This window comes from Geotrypetes seraphini, chromosome 7 (assembly GCF_902459505.1).
Source record: "Geotrypetes seraphini chromosome 7, aGeoSer1.1, whole genome shotgun sequence".
Taxonomy (NCBI): domain Eukaryota; kingdom Metazoa; phylum Chordata; class Amphibia; order Gymnophiona; family Dermophiidae; genus Geotrypetes; species Geotrypetes seraphini.
This window is the reverse complement of record NC_047090.1, coordinates 15,359,897-15,378,395: the sequence shown is the minus strand read 5'-3', so window position 1 is coordinate 15,378,395 and position 18,499 is coordinate 15,359,897. Positions and strand designations below refer to the sequence as shown.

Here is an 18,499-nt window from a genome sequence, read left to right as displayed (position 1 = left end):
GAGTATAAGGAGGGAAGCAAAAGATTGAATTGGAGCTGGGGGAATAGGAGAGAAAAATGGACCTGGGGAGAGGGAGTTGAATCTGGGAGAGAAAGGGAGGGGGAGAGAGAGAGAAAGTTGAACCTAGGGGAGGGAGAAAGGAAGATATTGGTAGTCCTCCTCCTGGGCTCAGGCCCCCTCCAAAGCTGCAGCATGTGTTCAGTGACTGGTGGGGTAGCTGAAACCTGATCGGTGAAAGTAATCCACTGCCTAGGGTTACTAGATTTTACTTGCGTAAACTCAAGACCCATAGGCCTGACCAGTTCCATCCATTCCCGCCCCGTTACGCCTGTGACATGCCCAAGCCTCGCCCCTAGCCCCCCCCCCCCACCTGTTTTCATTGGTCGGGAGAGCATCTGCGTTGCATTCGCCGGCATCTCTCCTCCAAGGTCCTCCACTACCACAGTAATAGCAGGCTCTGTCCCCATTTGGAGGGCCTCGACACATGCTCGGATGTCGACGTGATGTCATCATTCATGCACACGTTGTCATTGTGTCGACATCGGCGCATTTCCAGATGCCCTTCAGCTGCGGCCCCAAATTTAGTGCTTCAAAACATCTGCGGGTCACTGGTGTACACTTACACACAAAACTGCTAGTATTCTATACATTTGCACACGTGAAGGCGTTAAATGCGATCACCTAGGTTGCAGAATTGTCCTTTAAACGTGGAAAGAGGCGGAGGAGGAAGATTGATCCCCTACTCTTAAATCTTCTGCGTTCTCTATTCCACTCTAATGGAAATACAGTTTACTTTCCTAGAGATTTTAATTCACATATTGTTTTACACAGGGCAAAATCTGTTCTTAAAGTGCCTTGTTTTAAGGAGCTTTACAATGCTGAAATAAGGAAATCTCGCTTTTCTCCCTTTAGAGATGAAGGATTTACAAACCTATTTTTATTCTCGTGTTCTCAGCCCTCCCAGTGTCTAATAAGCATCAGATAGGTGGATAATTGTACCGATTCCACTATATAACAAAGGACTGAGAAATTGAAACCGTGTCAAGTTTTAAGTGCTAGAAAATCATGGTATGAAATAAACGGGTCACTTTTTGCTCCGTCCATTAGCCGTGAAGATGAAGAGAGCGGATCTTCTGATGTGCAATAGTCTAAATTTCCATATTCACTTATCACATACCCATCCCTCCACTGTCGAGCTGGAGTTGTGCACATTCCTACAGACTCGATTCTGTCTCTCGGAGCACTGCAGAGGCTAAGATCCCGCTCCGTGAAACAGAAGCGTTCACAGCCTCTCCAACACTACGAAGACATTAAAAACGGTATGATCTGACCTTGGATCTTTTCACTGCTCACACACTCACCCCAAGGATCCCTCCAGAATATGAAAAGTTGGCACAGAGTATTTATTTAATTTGAAATACAAGCCAATTTATTTACAAAAAAAAAAAAAAAAAAACACACCCAAAAAATATTCACCCACATCAAAAGTACAGGCCACAGCTTCATTTGGGCATCAGAAAGCTCAGCAGCTAAAAGTTAAAAGGGATTTAGCCAAGTACGCCCATTGGGCTGAAAACCATCTCCTCTCAGTCTCCTCTACACTTATCTCTAAACCTTCCACTGCTCTTATCTGTACCCCTCAATCCCTTTGTCCTCCAGGAACCTATCCAGGTCTTCCTTGAAACCCTGTACTGTGCTATTTCCTATCACGAACACCCTTCCGGAGGCCGTGATAGGAAATAGCACAGTACAGGGTTTCAAGGAAGACCTGGATAGGTTCCTAGAGGACAAAGGGATTGAGGGGTACAGATAAGAGCAGTGGAAGGTTTAGAGATAAGTGTAAGAGGTAGGTATAAAATTAGTCAGGGACCGCTGCTCAGGCAATATGCCTGATGGGCCGCCGCGTGAGCGGTCCGCTGGGCGGGATGGACCTCTGGTCTGCCCCGGCAGAGGCGACTACTTATGTTCTTATGTTCTTATGGTTAACACTGTGCAAGGGATTTCCTAGTACAGCCTGACCGGAGGGAGGGAGAGAGAGGTGTTCCCAGGTACATGTTGCTGAGAATCCTGCAAGTGGGCTGGAGTTAGAAATCAAGGTTCAGGATTTTCTGCCAAACTGTCCCCTTCACTAGAAACCAGAGTAAAACATTTTCCAAAAGAAAGTACCTGTGGACTTTGAAGCAGGGAGGGCAGTTTGGAAGCCCTGGTACCAAATTTTGCAATAACATAAGAATAGCCTTACTGGATCAGACCAAAGGTCTATCAAGCCCAATAGCTCATTCTCATGGTAGCCAATCCAGGTCACTAATACCTGGCCAAAACCCAAAGAGTATCAACAATCCATGCTACCGATCCAGGGCAAGCAGCGACTTCCCCCATGTCTTTCTCAATAACAGACTATGGACTTTTCCTTATCCCAGGACAAGCAGGCAGCATATTCTTAACGCATGGGTGACGTCACCGACGGAGCCCCGGTACGGACCTTTTTAACTAGAAAGTTCTAGTTGGCCGCACCGCACATGCGCGAGTGCCTTCCCGCCCGACGGAGGAGTGCGTGGTCCCCAGTTTCTTCGTTTCCGCGGAGCGAAGAAGACGCATGTGTTTTCAACGGCCGTTGAAAAACTAATTTTTGCCTTCCCGCTCACGTATTTTCTCTCTTTTTTCCTTTTTTCTTATCGGATTCCCTTTATTTTTGTTTAAAAAAAAAAAACTCATCGAGTTTTCTTTATTTTTTCAGGCCGGCCCCGGCGGGGCCTGTTGCCACCATACAGGCCTCCGGATTCAATTTTGCGGAGGCCGTGTTTCCCTTCATCCCCCCTCAACCGGGTTTTAAGAAGTGCCAGCGGTGTGCACGCCCGATCTCCCTCACCGACCCACACAATTGGTGCCTCCAGTGCCTGGGTCCAGAGCATCGGGCTGACACCTGCACCCGCTGTGCTACGCTTAAAAAGCATACTTTGAAAAATCGGCAGATCCAGCAAAATATTTTGTTTGGTACTGGATCTGCCATGGAACCGGCTGCGACGTCGACGGCACCACAAAAGTCGGCACCGACGACATCGACACCACCGGACCCTTCCTCGGAGTCGTTGGGCCCAGTTAAGCCGGCTAAGAAGCCTCCCACTTCCCTTGAGCGCCCTCCTGCCACGGTTGCGACACCGGCCCTCCCGGCGCCGCACCGGCCCCGCAAACACTCCGCTCCGATCTCAGTGAGTGCCTCATCATCGGCCTCCTCATCGCCGGAGCGTAGAGCGGCACCTATGGTACCGAAGAAGAAAAAAGCGGTACCGGTGCCTCCCCTGGACGACCGCATCGCGGCCATACTCCAAACACAGTTACAGGAGCAGCTGCAACAACAGCTCCAACAACTGTTGGAGCTGGCACCGCACCTTCCGGTACAGGACCGGTCCGAGCCTCACACTGTCCCATCGGTGTCGACCCCCTCGGTACCGATTAATACTTCCATGCCGGTGCTCTTGGCAGAAACACCTACAGTACGTACCCGTGATGCTGCCGACCCTGTCCGGTCCCGGGAACAACATCAGTCATCCTCACCCGGTACTGCCTCGGTGCGCTCAGGCAAATCTCTTTCAAAGACCCGCCATGCCGAGCCCTCCACACCGATGTCCAAACGTACGCACCCCGATGTTAGGGACCCAGATTTGTGGGAAGACTCCCCTCACGGTACCGAGGAGGACGCTTCATCAACCGATAAAGAACCCTCCATGACCGACACCGTCTCCAAACCAGAGCAATCCTCTTTCTCCAAATTCCTTAGGGAGATGTCAGCAGCTCTTTCCATTCCCTTGGAGTCCGACTCTAAAAAGTCTCAGGCTTTCCTCGATGCCCTAGACTTTGAGCAACCTCCCAAAGAATTTCTGAAGTTGCCCGTCCATGACATCTTACGGGAAACTTTCTATAAAAACTGGGAAGCTCCCCTCACGGTTCCTGGAGCCCCTCATAAATTGGATAGCTTATACCGGGTTATCCCAATCCCAGGGTTTGATAAACCTCAATTGCCCCACGAGTCCCTCCTGGTGGAATCTACCTTGAAAAAATCTCAGGGTTCCAGTGTATATGCCTCCACCCCTCCTGGCAGAGAGGGAAAAACCATGGATAAATTTGGTAAGCGCCTTTTCCAAAATGCCATGTTAGCCAATAGAGCCAACAACTACACCTTCCACTTCTCCTTCTACATGAAGCATCTGGTGCAACAGCTCTCCTCCTTACAGAAATATCTTCCTGAACGTAAGGTCCCTCTTTTCCAGCAACATATTTCTAGCCTCCTCCAACTCAGGAAATTCATGGTTCGCTCCATCTACGACTCATTTGAGCTGACCTCTCGCGCATCTGCCATGGCGGTGGCCATGCGCCATTTGGCATGGCTGAGAGTCTCTGACCTAGACATTAACCACCAGGACCGCCTGGCTAACGCACCTTGTCTGGGTGATGAACTCTTCGGAGAATCCCTGGACTCGACCACCCAGAAGCTCTCGGCACACGAGACCAGGTGGGACACTCTGATCAAACCTAAAAAGAAGACTCCACATGCTCGCCCCTACAGGCAACAGTCTTCTTACCAACGCAGGTTCTCGGCCAGACCTCTCAACCCGCCTCAACAGCAGCCACGCCGACCTCGGCAACAACATCAAACCCAGGCTCGCTCTCAGTCTCACCAACCTGCCAAGCCTCTACCTCCGTCAAAACCATTTCAGCCCTTTTGACTCTTTTCTCCAGGGCATAGCTAGTCTCCCAACATCATTACCTCTTCCTCAGCCTATCGGAGGTCGCCTCCAGCATTTCCTCAGCCGTTGGGAGGTCATCACATCAGACCAATGGGTCCTCAACATCATTCGCCACGGCTACTCTCTCAACTTCCAGACTCTTCCACCAGACAATCCTCCCGTAGAGTCTGCTTCTCACTCCTCCCAAACCCCCCTCCTCCTGAGGGAGGTCCAATCCCTCCTTCTTCTCAATGCCATCGAAGAGGTGCCTCCGGACCAAAGGGGTCAGGGATTCTACTCCCGCTACTTCCTGGTTCCCAAGAAGACAGGAGACCTCCGCCCCATCCTCGATCTCCGGGACCTCAACAAGTGTCTGGTCAAAGAGAAGTTCAGAATGCTCTCCCTGGCCACGCTTTACCCTCTTCTCTCTCATCACGACTGGCTATGTTCCCTGGACCTCAAAGAGGCCTACACTCACATCCCCATCAATCTGAATTCACGTCGCTACCTCCGCTTTCAGATTCAGCACCGCCATTATCAGTACAAGGTACTACCTTTTGGCCTCGCATCATCGCCCAGGGTGTTCACCAAGTGCCTTATTGTGGTAGCGGCCTTCCTCAGGTCTCACAACCTCCAGGTGTTCCCCTACTTGGACGATTGGTTGGTGAAAGCAACTACGTCTCCACTTGTGCTGCAAGCCACTCATCACACCATCTCTTTCCTCCATCTCTTGGGGTTCGAGATCAACTACCCCAAGTCGCATCTGCTTCCCACACAGCGACTTCAGTTCATCAGAGCAGTTCTCGACACCACTCTGATGAGGGCGTTTCTCCCCTCCGACCGACACCGGACCCTGCTCCACCTCTGTCGTCAGGTGCTTCTTCATCAAACCATCCCAGCTCGACAGATGATGGTCCTCTTGGGCCACATGGCCTCGACGGTCCATGTACTTCCTCTGGCGCGACTCCACCTCAGGACACCTCAGTGGACTCTAGCCAACCAATGGTCACAGACCACGGATCCTCTTTCTCATCCCATCTCTGTGACATCGTCTCTTCAGCAATCTCTTCAATGGTGGTTGAACTCCTCCAATCTTTCCAGGGGTCTACTCCTTCATCTACCCCCTCACTCCATGATCATAACCATGGATGCCTCCCCCTATGCATGGGGAGCTCACCTAGGAGATCTACGCACCCAGGGACTCTGGACCCCTCAGGAGCGTCAACATCACATCAATTTCCTGGAACTCAGAGCCATGTTCTATGCTCTCAAGGCCTTCCAGCACCTTCTCTGCCCTCAGGTTCTTCTCCTGTGCACAGACAATCAAGTCGCCATGTACTACATAAACAAGCAAGGCGGCACCAGATCTCGCCTCCTCTGTCAGGAGGCTCTCCGCATCTGGACCTGGGCCACGGACCACAGTCTCTTCCTCAAGGCTGTCTACATCCAGGGCAAACAGAACTCCCTGGCCGACAATCTCAGCCGCATCCTTCAACCTCACGAGTGGACTCTGGACCCTCCAACACTCCGCTCCATCTTTGCTCGCTGGGGCACTCCACAGGTGGACCTCTTTGCAGCTCCTCACAACCATCAGCTGCCCCAGTTCTGTTCCAGACTCTTCTCTCCCCACCGTCTGGCCCCGGATGCATTCCTGCTCGACTGGACGGATCGGTTCCTCTATGCCTTTCCTCCACTCCCTCTGATGTTGCAGACGCTATACAAACTCCGCAGGGACAAGGCCACCATGATTCTCATCGCCCCTCGGTGGCCTCGACAACACTGGTTCTCCCTTCTGCTTCAGCTCAGCTCCAGGGAGCCCATTCCTCTTCCTGTGTTTCCTACTCTACTTACACAGCAGCATCAGTCTCTACTACATCCCAATCTGTCTTCGCTCCACCTGACTGCTTGGTTTCTCTCGGGCTGACCTCTCCAGAGAATCTGTCTCAGCCTGTCCGTCGCATTTTGGATGCCTCCAGGAAACCGGCCACTCTTCAATGTTACCATCAGAAGTGGACCCGGTTTTCCTCTTGGTGTCTCCTGCATCATCACGATCCCACCTCATTGGCGGTGGAAACTGTACTGGACTATTTGCTCTCTCTGTCCGATGCTGGCCTCAAGTCTACCTCAATCAGAGTCCACCTCAGTGCCATCACTGCGTTTCATGAGCCTATCCTCGGAAAACCTCTCATGGCTCATCCTCTGGTTTCCCGGTTCATGAGAGGCCTCTTCCATGTCAAACCACCTCTGAAGCCTCCTCCTGTCGTCTGGGACCTAAATGTGGTTTCATCAGCCCTCATGAAACCTCCTTTTGAGCCTCTTGCCACGACTTCGCTCAAACTTCTAACTTGGAAGGTGCTTTTCCTCATTGCCATCACCTCTGCCAGGAGGGTTAGTGAGCTGCATGCACTGGTCGCCGATCCACCGTTCACTGTTTTTCACCATGACAAGGTGGTTCTGCGTACCCACCCTAAATTCCTCCCCAAGGTGGTCTCGGCTTTTCACCTCAACCAGTCCATTGTGTTGCCGGTCTTTTTCCCTAAACCCCATTCTCATCCTGGGGAACAGGCGTTGCACACGCTGGATTGTAAGCGTGCCCTTGCATACTACCTTGACCGTACCAGGGCTCACCGCTCGTCTCCTCAGCTCTTTCTGACCTTCGATCCTAACCGTCTAGGTCGTCCTGTCTCTAAACAGACGCTTTCCAACTGGCTTGCTGCCTGCATTGCGTTCTGTTATGCTCGGGCCGGTCTCTCACTGGAAGGTGCTGTCACGGCCCACAGGGTCAGAGCTATGGCTGCTTCTGTGGCTTTCCTCCGTTCCACGCCCACCGAGGAAATCTGCAAGGCTGCCACTTGGTCCTCAGTTCACACGTTCACTACTCACTACTGTCTGGATGCCTTCTCCAGACGGGATGGACACTTCGGCCAATCTGTGTTACAAAATTTATTTTCCTAATGGCCAACCATCCCTCCTCCCTCTCTGTTAGCTTGGAGGTCACCCATGCGTTAAGAATATGCTGCCTGCTTGTCCTGGGATAAAGCACAGTTACTTACCGTAACAGGTGTTATCCAGGGACAACAGGCAGATATTCTTACGTCCCACCCTCCTCCCCGGGTTGGCTTCTTAGCTGGCTTATCTTAACTGGGGACCACGCACTCCTCCGTCGGGCGGGAAGGCACTCGCGCATGCGCGGTGCGGCCAACTAGAACTTTCTAGTTAAAAAGGTCCGTACCGGGGCTCCGTCGGTGACGTCACCCATGCGTTAAGAATATCTGCCTGCTGTCCCTGGATAACACCTGTTACGGTAAGTAACTGTGCTTTCAGGAAATTGTCCAAATCTTTCTTAAAACCAGCTATGTTATCCACTCTTACCACAACCTCTGGCATTGTGTTCCAAAGCTTAACTATTCTCTGAGTGAAAAAAATATTGCCTCCTATTGGTTTTAAAAGTATTTCTCTGTAACTTCATCGAGTGTCCCCTAGTCTTTGTCATTTTTGATGGAGTGAAAAATCGATCCACTTGTGGGCAGGACTTTGGGTGAGTCTAGACTGGGCACTGCCACCAGCTCCTTTTCAGCAATCCCAGCCTGCTCAGATTTTGAATACTATGAAGTACCTAGGAGTAGAGAATGACACGGGGACAAATTTGTCCCCGTCCCCGCTGGAACTCAATTTCCCCATCACTGTCCCTGCCCTAGTCCTGTAATTTCAACCTTAACTGCACAAGCCTCGGACACTCATGATTTTAAAGTGTTTGAAGTTTGTGCAGATGAGGACAGAGTTTGCAGGAATGGGGCAGGGACAGGAAAAGAACTCGCTGGTTCGGGACAGGAAAATGAGTTCCCACGGGGACGGGGAAAAATTTGTCCCCTGTCATTCTCTGCCTTGGGAGTCCAGTTAGATTTTGGATTTGCATTCCATCCACATTTGATTTCTATGGTCAGATCCTGTTTTCTCTCTGTACGTAGAATCTGTTCTATTGGCTCTTATATTGATACACTCTCATTTATGCATTGTTTATACTAGGCTTTCATTAAAAAAATACAAACTGAACAAAATACCGCTATCAGAACTCTTACTAATGTTCATAGATATGACCATGTGTATCTTCTCTTTTTAAAGAGATTCATTGACTTCCCGTGAAATTCCATTTAAAGCATAAGGCCTTAACCTTAGCGTTTAAGGCTTTACAATCAGGTCAACCTAACTACCTGGCAAAATTTCTAGTACTGAATAGGCCAACTCGAAGTCTGCGTTCATCAGTTGACTTTGCCCTCGGTTCATCTAGATGTTAGCATCAATCCACAATTCAGCCTTTTTTGCTTCTGTTCTGACCTTGAGGAATTATCTCCTGAATGAGATATACTGTGAGCTCTTTTATCCTAGAGTTAGGACTTTACTGAAAGACTTATCTTTTTAGATTGGCATTCTCTTATTTTCCTAACTTAGGGATACCACATCAATTATTAGACTTATAATTTTTTTTTCCTTTCCTGTCCTTATAATAATGGTGTTCCTTTCTTGTCAACCTTTTGTAAACCACACTGATGTTAAAGCAAAGTGCGGTCTATAAAACAAACATAACAGCAGATCAGTAATTTCATGTTTGAGTTCTTTCAGTACCTTGGGATTACCATCCAGTCCAGGTGATTTATCACTCTTTTTTTTTTTTTAAAAGCAGAAAATCTTTTATTTCTTCCTGCCCAGAAAGGGTGTCTAATTTGCATTAAAAGAATGACAAAGCAGTTACACAGAGTTCAGTACATCCATTATAATTAGTTCAGACATTTCTTAGTTCCTCCTCCTGCCTGCCTGCTGGGTGGAGCAATGGCAGTTCACAACCTGTCAGATACTTTCTTGACTACTTCCTGTCTCTCCACCTCTAATTACTTTTCCCATTACTCTTATTCCCCAGACCTCTGCCCCTGTTTATAGTTGCCCATATTTGGGCACTTGCTCCTCCCCTCACATGCTCACCCCTCATGTTACGTACTCAGGCTGATTACTTGAACAATGATTTATCACTCTAACTTGTCAATTTGTCTTCCAGGTTCACTGAGATTTCTTTCAGTTCCTCTGCATCATCACCCTTGAAAACCATTTCTGATTCAGGTAGATCTCTTACATCTTCTTCCATAAAGACTGAAGCAAAGAATTCATTCAGTCTCTCTACTATGGCCTTATTCTCCCCGAGTGCCCTTTTTGCTCCTTGATCATCCAATGGTCCCACGGATTCCCTCACAGGTTGTTGTTTTTGTTGTTTTTTTTACTTCTAATGAACCTAAAAAAAATAGTTACTATGAGGTTTTTGCCTCTTTTTTGGACTCTAATAGCTTTTCTCACTTCACCTTTTAGCCATGTTGGCTCTCGTTTCCTCTTCTTTCCACCTTTGTTAGTATGTGGAATACATTACATTACATTAGGGATTTCTATTCCGCCATTACCTTGCGGTTCAAGGTGGCTTACAAAAGATTTATAAACAGGGTTACAATGGGAGAACAATAGATTTGCTAGAGTGGTAGAGAGTAGATCTTTTGATATTTCTTTGGTAGTTAAGAACAGGGAGGCTTAACAGAAGATTTATAAACTACAATTGTCCTTGCTATGATAGTAAAGGGTAGATCCTTTGTCTATTTTAGTGTTGTTGAGAGTACGTGAGGTTAGGGCTGTTTCAGGAATTTCTTGAAAAATATAGTTTTTAGTTCTTTTCTAAATGTCTTGTAGTCTGGGGTGGACATCAGAAGGTTGGAGATCCGGTTGTCCAGTCTTGCTGCTTGAGTGGCTAGGAGGCCGTCGTGTAGTTTTGATCGTTTTACTTCTTTGATCGGGGGGGGGGGGATGAATGGGGAGTGTGTTTTTCTGTGTCTGGTTGTGGATGCTGGGATGAGGCGGTTGTTCAGGTAGGACGGGCTGTCTCCGTTAAGAGTTTTAAATAACATGCAGTAGAATTTGAATTGTATTCTTTCTTGGATTGGTAGCCAATGTGAGTTGATGTAGGCTTCTGTGATATGGTCATGTTTTCTCTAGTCTGAGCTTCCATGATAGTATTTTTAAATAACGACCACACCTGGTTTACATTCCTAACCTTTGCCACCAATCCTTTTAGCTTCTTTTTTAACCAGTAGTTTACATAATGCAAAGAACTTGTGCGAGAGACTTTTCTAGAAGCAATGAAGGACCCAGGTAGGGCCAGAACTTTGAAAGAGAAGGGGAAGAATAGGAGAGAGAGTCCAGTGGGTTTGAAGAGGCCAAAGACAATTGGAATAATTGGACTTGTTTCTTTACCCTGACCTTATAGAGGGGCTCTAACGAGGACCCTGCAAATACTGAGCCCTGGAGAATTGGAAGAGCTGGGCTCTGAGCTTGTGCCTTGGAGAAAAGGACTTTCACAGGTGACTAGAGGCATGACTACCCAAGTAACCAGAGTACTAGGCTGACCAAAGGGAACAGAAGGGTGCCTATCGACACCTCAATAACATCCATTTCCATATATTTAAATAGAATTTGCAGCCATTTATCTGCACTAGAGACCCCTGAAGATTCTGCGCAGATTAACATTCATGCTAGACTGGTGCTAAGCATCTTTAATGCTGGAATTAGGATTTAAGCATTAGCCCCTTGGATCTTGCACTGTAATCTATTGAACTCTCTGTACTTTGCTTTCGATCTTTTCAGTACGGACTCCATTAAAATTTATCCACCACTAGAATCAGACTCGCTGTTACTAACCTCTTCTCTATTTCCGCTGTCAGGAAGAGGGATCACGTCTGCCCATCTTCCTATGTCTAAATTGAAGACACTGCAAAAATAGCAGGGCGCTTTGCACGATGAACATCTGTAGTTCAAACTAAATTAGAAAGGTGAGAGCTGCTATGGGAGAATTTGCTGAGAAAGAGAATCACTGCTAAGTAGATTCACCTTTTATCAATCATATTTATCCTCAGAGGCTGAAAAGAAACAGATTATTACTTGCAATTATTAAACAGAGCTGGTAGCACATTAGGAAACTGTCTAGTTAGAAGTGTGACTTTTAGGCCTTTACCACCTATTCCTTCCACTTCTAGAATGTTCTGTTACAGTAGGAAGGTCCATTATCTCCTGGACTCAACCACTGATGGCGTGAAACAGGCTTGAGTCACTCGATACTGAATGAGCAAAAAGTGAAGGAAAAAAAAATCCACAGATTAAGACACAAGGATGGAGCGAAGTGGGCTAGGAAATAAGCATATTAGAGGATTCTCAGGATATGATACAAGAAAGATCCACTCTTTTGGTCACTTGTGTGAATGAAATAGATAAAATAATGATTATGAAACTTTACTTTAAAAAAAAATAGAGAAGCGAAGTTTTGTGGAGACGGGATTCTGATTTTTTTTCAGACGTGGCCAGACCCACGCAGCTCAGGAGGAAGGCTTTTGTAGTCCTGAAGCCTAGAGTTGTGAGTTTAGGGGCCACTTTTTTTCCTGAAATTTCTGTGTAAGTGTCTCTTGTGTATACAAAATAAGAATTACGTATTTTTCGATCCAACACAGCTAGAAGTATTTCTTCAAACTCATGAGAAATAAGTAGAAACTAATTTGTTCTGACTCAAATTGGGGGCATAATTTTAAAAATATGGTGTCTAGTTAATTTTGGGACATTTAGGGCCTCTTGTACGAAGCTGTGTAGCGTGGGCTGCCGAGGTAAGAAGCCCATAGAGATTTAAAGGGCTTCGGGGCTGTTGTCGCATGGCTTTGTAAAACAGGCCCTTAGTCCTCATTATTTCCTTTGGATTTTTTTCAATTATCTTAAAAAATTGGAAGTTCTTTCTCTCAGAATGGAGGGAGGGCTGGATGTATTTACTTTAAAGATGCAATGTGTAAAATATTCTTAAGTGATTGTTATATTCCTAACTTTGTTTGTAAGAAAATTTTTGAAATTCCTAATAAAAAAAAAAAAAAAAGCAGCATACGATCGCAACAGTTTATTGAAACAATTAATGACCCAACATGGCCGTGTTTCGGCAAAATGTGCCTGAGCCAAGAGTCCAACATCTGAAGCAAACATATATCATGAATAAACATACCATACAAATATATAATAAAAAGAAAACAATTAAAAATCATGAATTATAAAAAAAATTAAAAAGCTTATGAATTAAAAACACCATATTCAAAAAGAAAACACAATAAAATGCCACGTTCCACTTTTTTAGAGGTTTTTGGGGTGTGTTCTTGCACATTGTATGCTAAAGCCAACAATGACAGAAGTAAAGCCAATTTAATTTTAGGTTTCAGAAGAGAGACGTGGCGGCAGCAACTGGAGAAAGATTTCCAGCTGTTAAGCACCTGTGTTGTCTCGAGTGGCCAAGTTGCATTTCGCACACTTTTCACTACATAATGAGGAGCTGAAGAGGAACTGGAAACAGGGGCAGACTGCCCTATCAGGGAGCTCCCTCTCCCCCGCCAAGTGGGGACTGCCGATAGGAAAAATCTGCCGTAGTTTGGAAGAGTGTGGCGCAGTGGTTAGAGCTACAGCCTCAGCACCCTGAGGTTGTGGGTTCAAATCCCATGCTTCTCCTTGTGACCCTGGGCAAGTCACTTAATCCAATAACTCACTCCGCACTCAGAAACACAAAGGGACTGTAATAATCACAAAACTCAAATACCTTTAGTGCAAATCCTGTTCTCAAAAAAAAAAAGACATTTCACTTTTTACTCCTTTACAATAGCATAATTTGAAACCTCTTCCTAAGGCTCAACCTCACACTTTGGACTTAAAACTCAAAAAGCCACTACTAGGCTTCAGGAATCTTATAAAGGAGGAGAAAGAGCCTCAGATGTGCCTGCTGCTAATTTTATAAGCCTTCAGGCTACTCTTGGAGTTACCTCATCGGCATAAAAACCCCCTCCTCCAAGTATTCCTACCTTCAGTAATAAATATTTTTTCAATAATAAATACTTTTCAAATATTTCAATGAATTTCCATCCACATGCGCTGCGAGCGCTACTCTAAACTCCTAAAGAACAGCTGTGTTGGGAGCGACCACAAAATCGCTTCCCGCTAATGTAATTGGACTGTGTCCGGATTGCGTGCCAGTATATAATGTTACTAGTACCGTTATGATAAGCCCTTATCTTTCCGCGCTGGATCAGGCCCATGTGTCTTTCATACACATGGCTGTTCTTGTGCCAAGTCTGCTCAGCCAAAGCCGACGATGGCCCGCCAGCGTTTCGCTAAGCTGCGTCAGGGATTCCTGGGCTCCACTAAAAAAAATGCAAACAATGCAAAAAATGCAAATGAAAACATACAATCTTATAAAACCTCCTGTCTTCAGGCACGAGTCTGAAGCTCTTTCTCCTCCTTTATAAGATTCCTAAAGCCTAGTAGTGGCTTTTTGAGTTTTAAGTCCACAGTGCGTGGTTGAGCCTTAGGAAGAGGTTTAAAATTATTCTACTGTAAAGGAGTAAAAAGTGAAATGTCTTTTTTTTGAGAACAGGATTTGCACTAAGGGTATATGAGTTATTTCAAGTCACTTAATCCCCCAAGGTATATTAGACAGAGTGTGAGTCCACCGGGACAGATAGGGGAAAATGCTTGAGTACCTGAATGTGAACCACTTAGGCTATAAGTGGTATATAAATACCATAATGAACCCTTGTGCCTTTAAGAAGGCAGACTGGGAGAAACACTTACTATGGCTGCATTTTACTTATATGGATTGCAGGTATGGTTTTTGCAGCAGGGAGTGAGGTCTGGAACTACAGCAGCCAGAGTCTGAAGCAGAAGAAGATGCATCATGAAACCTAGGCGTGAAAGGGATAGGAGAGAAATTGAGGGAAGGATCCTTAATGTACCCTTGAATTGAAACACAAGAGCAGAAGAATTCCCACACTGGGATCAGTGGCGTAGCAAGGGTGAGTGGCGCCCTTCCCCCACCCTCTTCTCCCTTTCTTTCCCAAACCTGCGCGTGCGCCCCATATCTCTAATTTCTCCGGCGCAAGCATCATCATGAACATGCTGCCCATGTCATGTCAGCTCTCCCTCTGACATCACTTTCTAGGCGCGAGACCCAGAAGTGACGTCAAAGAGAGCCGACGCACCGGGAAAATTAAAGAGGAACGAGGGAAGGGTGCATGGGCGCGGCGGGGGGGGTTTCAGGAATGAGTGGAGGCCGGCACCCGGGGTGGATCACACCTCCCAGCCCCTACCCTTACTACATCACTGACTGGGACCCCACCCTGCTGCTGGCCAGCATCTTCTCTCCACTGCAGCCCGCCCTTCTCTGACCACTTCCTGTTTCCGCTGGGGCGGGCAATGGAGAGAAGACTCCAGGTAGCATGGCGGCGTTGAGAAATCAGTTCCTCCGCCCGGCAACGTTTACAAGAAATGTAAAGTAGATGCATAGTGGGGGGGAGGGGGGGCGGAAGAAGTAGATGTCGGGAAAGGTTCGCGGCAGAGAGAGCCGACCAGCAGGTACGCTGGACGGCAGCAAGATGCCGCTCCCAGGATAATGCCGCCTGTGTAGATATAGTGTCAGCCCTGTTACCACCGGGAATTTTGGGGAGGCAAACTAATTAGATAATTAGCCATTAACAATCATTAATTGGCACTAATTTGGGTTCACACATGGCTCTGCCTTGCAGTGGCATAGCAAGGGTGAGAGGCACCTGTGGTGGTGGTGCCCCTCCAACACCCTCTTCTCCACTCCCGCTCTTTCCTCGCCCCCTCCTGCCACACACCCATGCCCCCTTCCCCATACCTCTAACATTCCCAGCAAGAGCAGCCACCCCAACCTGCTGCTCGAGCCAGTGTTGGCTCTTACTCTGATGTCACTTCCTAGGCATGTGTTTCGGAAGTGATGTCAGAGGAAGAGCCGATGCTAGCGCGAGCAGCAGGGTTGGTATTGCTGCTTGCGCCACAAACATGAAAGAGGTACGAGGGAAGGGGTGTGCACGCTAGGGGGGGAGTGGGGAAAAAGGAGGGGGCAGAGAGGACAGATGCCAGCGTCCCCACCAAGATGGCGCCCAGGGCCGACCGCTCCCCCCGTCCACGCCACTGCTGCTTTGTGCCCTATTTTATAAAATGAGAACCTAAATCTTATAGTGTGCATGTGCAACTCACACGGGGGTATGTGAGGGTCATAAACGGCCCAGAAATTTGGTGCAACGTTATAGAATTTGATGCAACGTTATAGAATAGGGTCATTAATGCCCATTAATCGTGCGCCAGCATTTACACCAGATTTCAACAGGCATTAAGTATTGTGCCCAATGTTAAGTGCGAGATCCACCCTAAACTAGTGTTCTATAATTTACGCTCAGCGCAGAGCACTCGTTCAATAATATTAGTTTCGCATGGATCTTCCCAGTGGCTAAATTACAGCCTCATTCATAGAATTTCCCCTCGTAGGTATCTTTACTGAAATATGCCATTACTACTATCCATTCAGTCGCGTCCGATCCTTGGATACTCTGTAGGCCAATCCTCGCCACGCTTCCCCTTTTTCCATGGCTTCTTTCAATTGCTTGATGTTCATTCCCGCATCATTCTTGATGGTATCCAGCCAATGGGCTTTCCTTTTACCACCGACCATTCTGAGTAGCACCTCCTTTTCTAGTGAATTCGCTCTCATCACATGTCCAAAATAGGTCAGTTTCCGTCTGGTAACCTTGTCGTTCCAGGAACAACTCTGAAATATGTAAGAACTCTAAGTAGTTGCTGGAGATGTTACACCTGTTGGCTACCCAAGTCATATGTTCTCTTAGGCTTCCACAGCTGGCATCATGATTGTAGCAGGTTTCCGGGTCTCGCTGCATCGGTGTAGAAAGAACCAACGTTTCTGCCATCATGCTGTGGCTTTCTTCAGGGTAACCGGTTCTTTCTACACAGATGCGGTGAGACCCGGAAACCTGCTACAACCCAAGTCCTAGTTGGAGGCAACCTTAACCTGTGGACTGCTTTATTATTGGAGAGACAGAGGGGGTGGACGAGTGGATGCTATGTCGACTGGTCTTCTAGCATTGCCAGCCCTGGCTCTGCTCTCAAAATCAGTCCGATATAAATATGTATGTGCAGCCCACTGAAGCTCTACCCCTTAAAAAGGGATGCTTTAGGTTTTAGGCTTTATTTGTGCATCTCACAAATTTTTTTGCAAACTGAGCGGCCTATACAATTGTTTATGTCGGCTCTTAGCTTATTGATCTTATAAACTCGACACATTTTTCTGCTTCATGTACTGGTCCTGGCATGTAAGTGTGTAAGTGATGTTCATAGACACTTTTTCCAGATACAAGATAAGCTGACAGGTTGAAAAATAAGGTACGGCAGCAGAGATTTTATTGCACTCCAAATAAGTAGCCTGATTTGAGATGGTTTTTATTTTTTCTCCTGGAGTCAGTTTACTATGATTTTCTTGTTGATTGAAGTTGCACGAAGATCATTTTCTATTATCCAGGTGTGTTTGGTCTGCAAACAAGTTCTTGGACCGCATTAAGACTCATTTGATAGCGCCAGTGCTCTGTGACATGTGCATTGGATGGATTTGCATTAGATTTTAGATTTAATTATTTGCTTATGCAAATTCAAGATCAAGGCAAGTTGCAAAGTCAAGTACAGGCCCTGCCCCAGAGGGCTTACAATCTAAGCTGCCTCATCACTGGTACTCAGGATTGCATCAGCCACTTTACCTGCAAGGCATTCTTCATCGCCGATCCTCACTCCTCTTCCACAATTGCAAAGAGCCAGCAACCACCACATGTTCCAAAAATGATTCACTTTTCTAGGTTCATTTATCATTCTAAAATATTAAGCACTAGCATTCTAGGGGCCCGTCAATAATTTGCATATGCATAAGGCAAACGCTTTGGGCAAAGGAAGAGGTTAAAGGATCTGTTTTTCTGTATCATTAATTTGCAGCTTCCAAAGAAAGGCTATACACCTTCCATTGCTATAATTAATAAAACTATATCTCATTAGGACATATGGTATGTAACTTATTTACCACTGAGGTTTATGGTGCTGTTTATCAGGTACAGTTAGCTTCTTTAGCTTGAATGGTTTTTCTCACCACAAGTAAATGACAGAGCATTACAGAAGGTAGGATGACATACATTCAGACTTGAGCTGTTACGGATGCAAATGATCCTGTGCGCTTTATGACGTGAAAAGGTGCCGAGTGACAGCAACAGAAAGTTTGCCCATCGCGTTAATGTTTCATATTCCTAAATATCGGTTCATTTTGCTTAGAGCATCGCACACGGTGTTTAAATCGCTCCGCAGGTCCTGGACCACATTCTCAATACTCCGGGTGTCTTTCAGTATTTCAACGCTTTGCGTGTAAGGATTGAAGTAGACAGAAAAAGGACGATTGATAGATTTGGCGAAGTCCCTGGAAAAGAAAAAACACAAACAAAAAAGATAAACTAGAACCTCTTCACCCACCCTGGGAAAGAAATTAGATGTAGGGGGTGTCGGGATGAAACAAGAGGATCCCTAGAGAAGTTGAGGTCTCTTACCGCATTTTTTCTTTGGCTTCCTCAAAACTTTCCGACACAAAATAGGCCTCTTGAAAAGTAGTGATCAGGCATTCTTGCAAGCAGGTCGTCCTTGGATCAAAGCTTTTCACACTGGCCTTCTCCGACAAAGCATGCTGCAAAGCGTCAATAAAGATCTCGTGAATCTGCAGAAACGGTTTCACTCATCCATTCAGTGGCATAGTAAGGGAAGATGGGGGGGTGCAGTCCACCCCGGGCACCCCTCCTCCTTTCCACCCTGCGCACACACACACCCCTTTC

General features: G+C 46.8%; 1 protein-coding gene across 2 annotated transcripts in view; it reads right to left on the bottom strand.

Annotated features, from left to right (window-relative positions):
• Positions 1–17,001: 17,001 nt before the first annotated feature.
• Positions 17,002–18,499, bottom strand: part of TPH2 (tryptophan hydroxylase 2) — a 53,679-nt gene continuing 52,181 nt past the window's right edge. For both annotated transcript variants that reach the window (XM_033952262.1, XM_033952261.1), the window contains exons 10-11: positions 18,221–18,354; positions 17,002–18,093 (exon numbers count right to left, since the gene is read on the bottom strand). In XM_033952262.1, the coding sequence (XP_033808153.1) occupies positions 17,919–18,093; positions 18,221–18,354 (309 nt within the window). In that variant the 3' untranslated portion in view covers positions 17,002–17,918. The remainder of the gene's footprint in view (positions 18,094–18,220; positions 18,355–18,499) is intronic.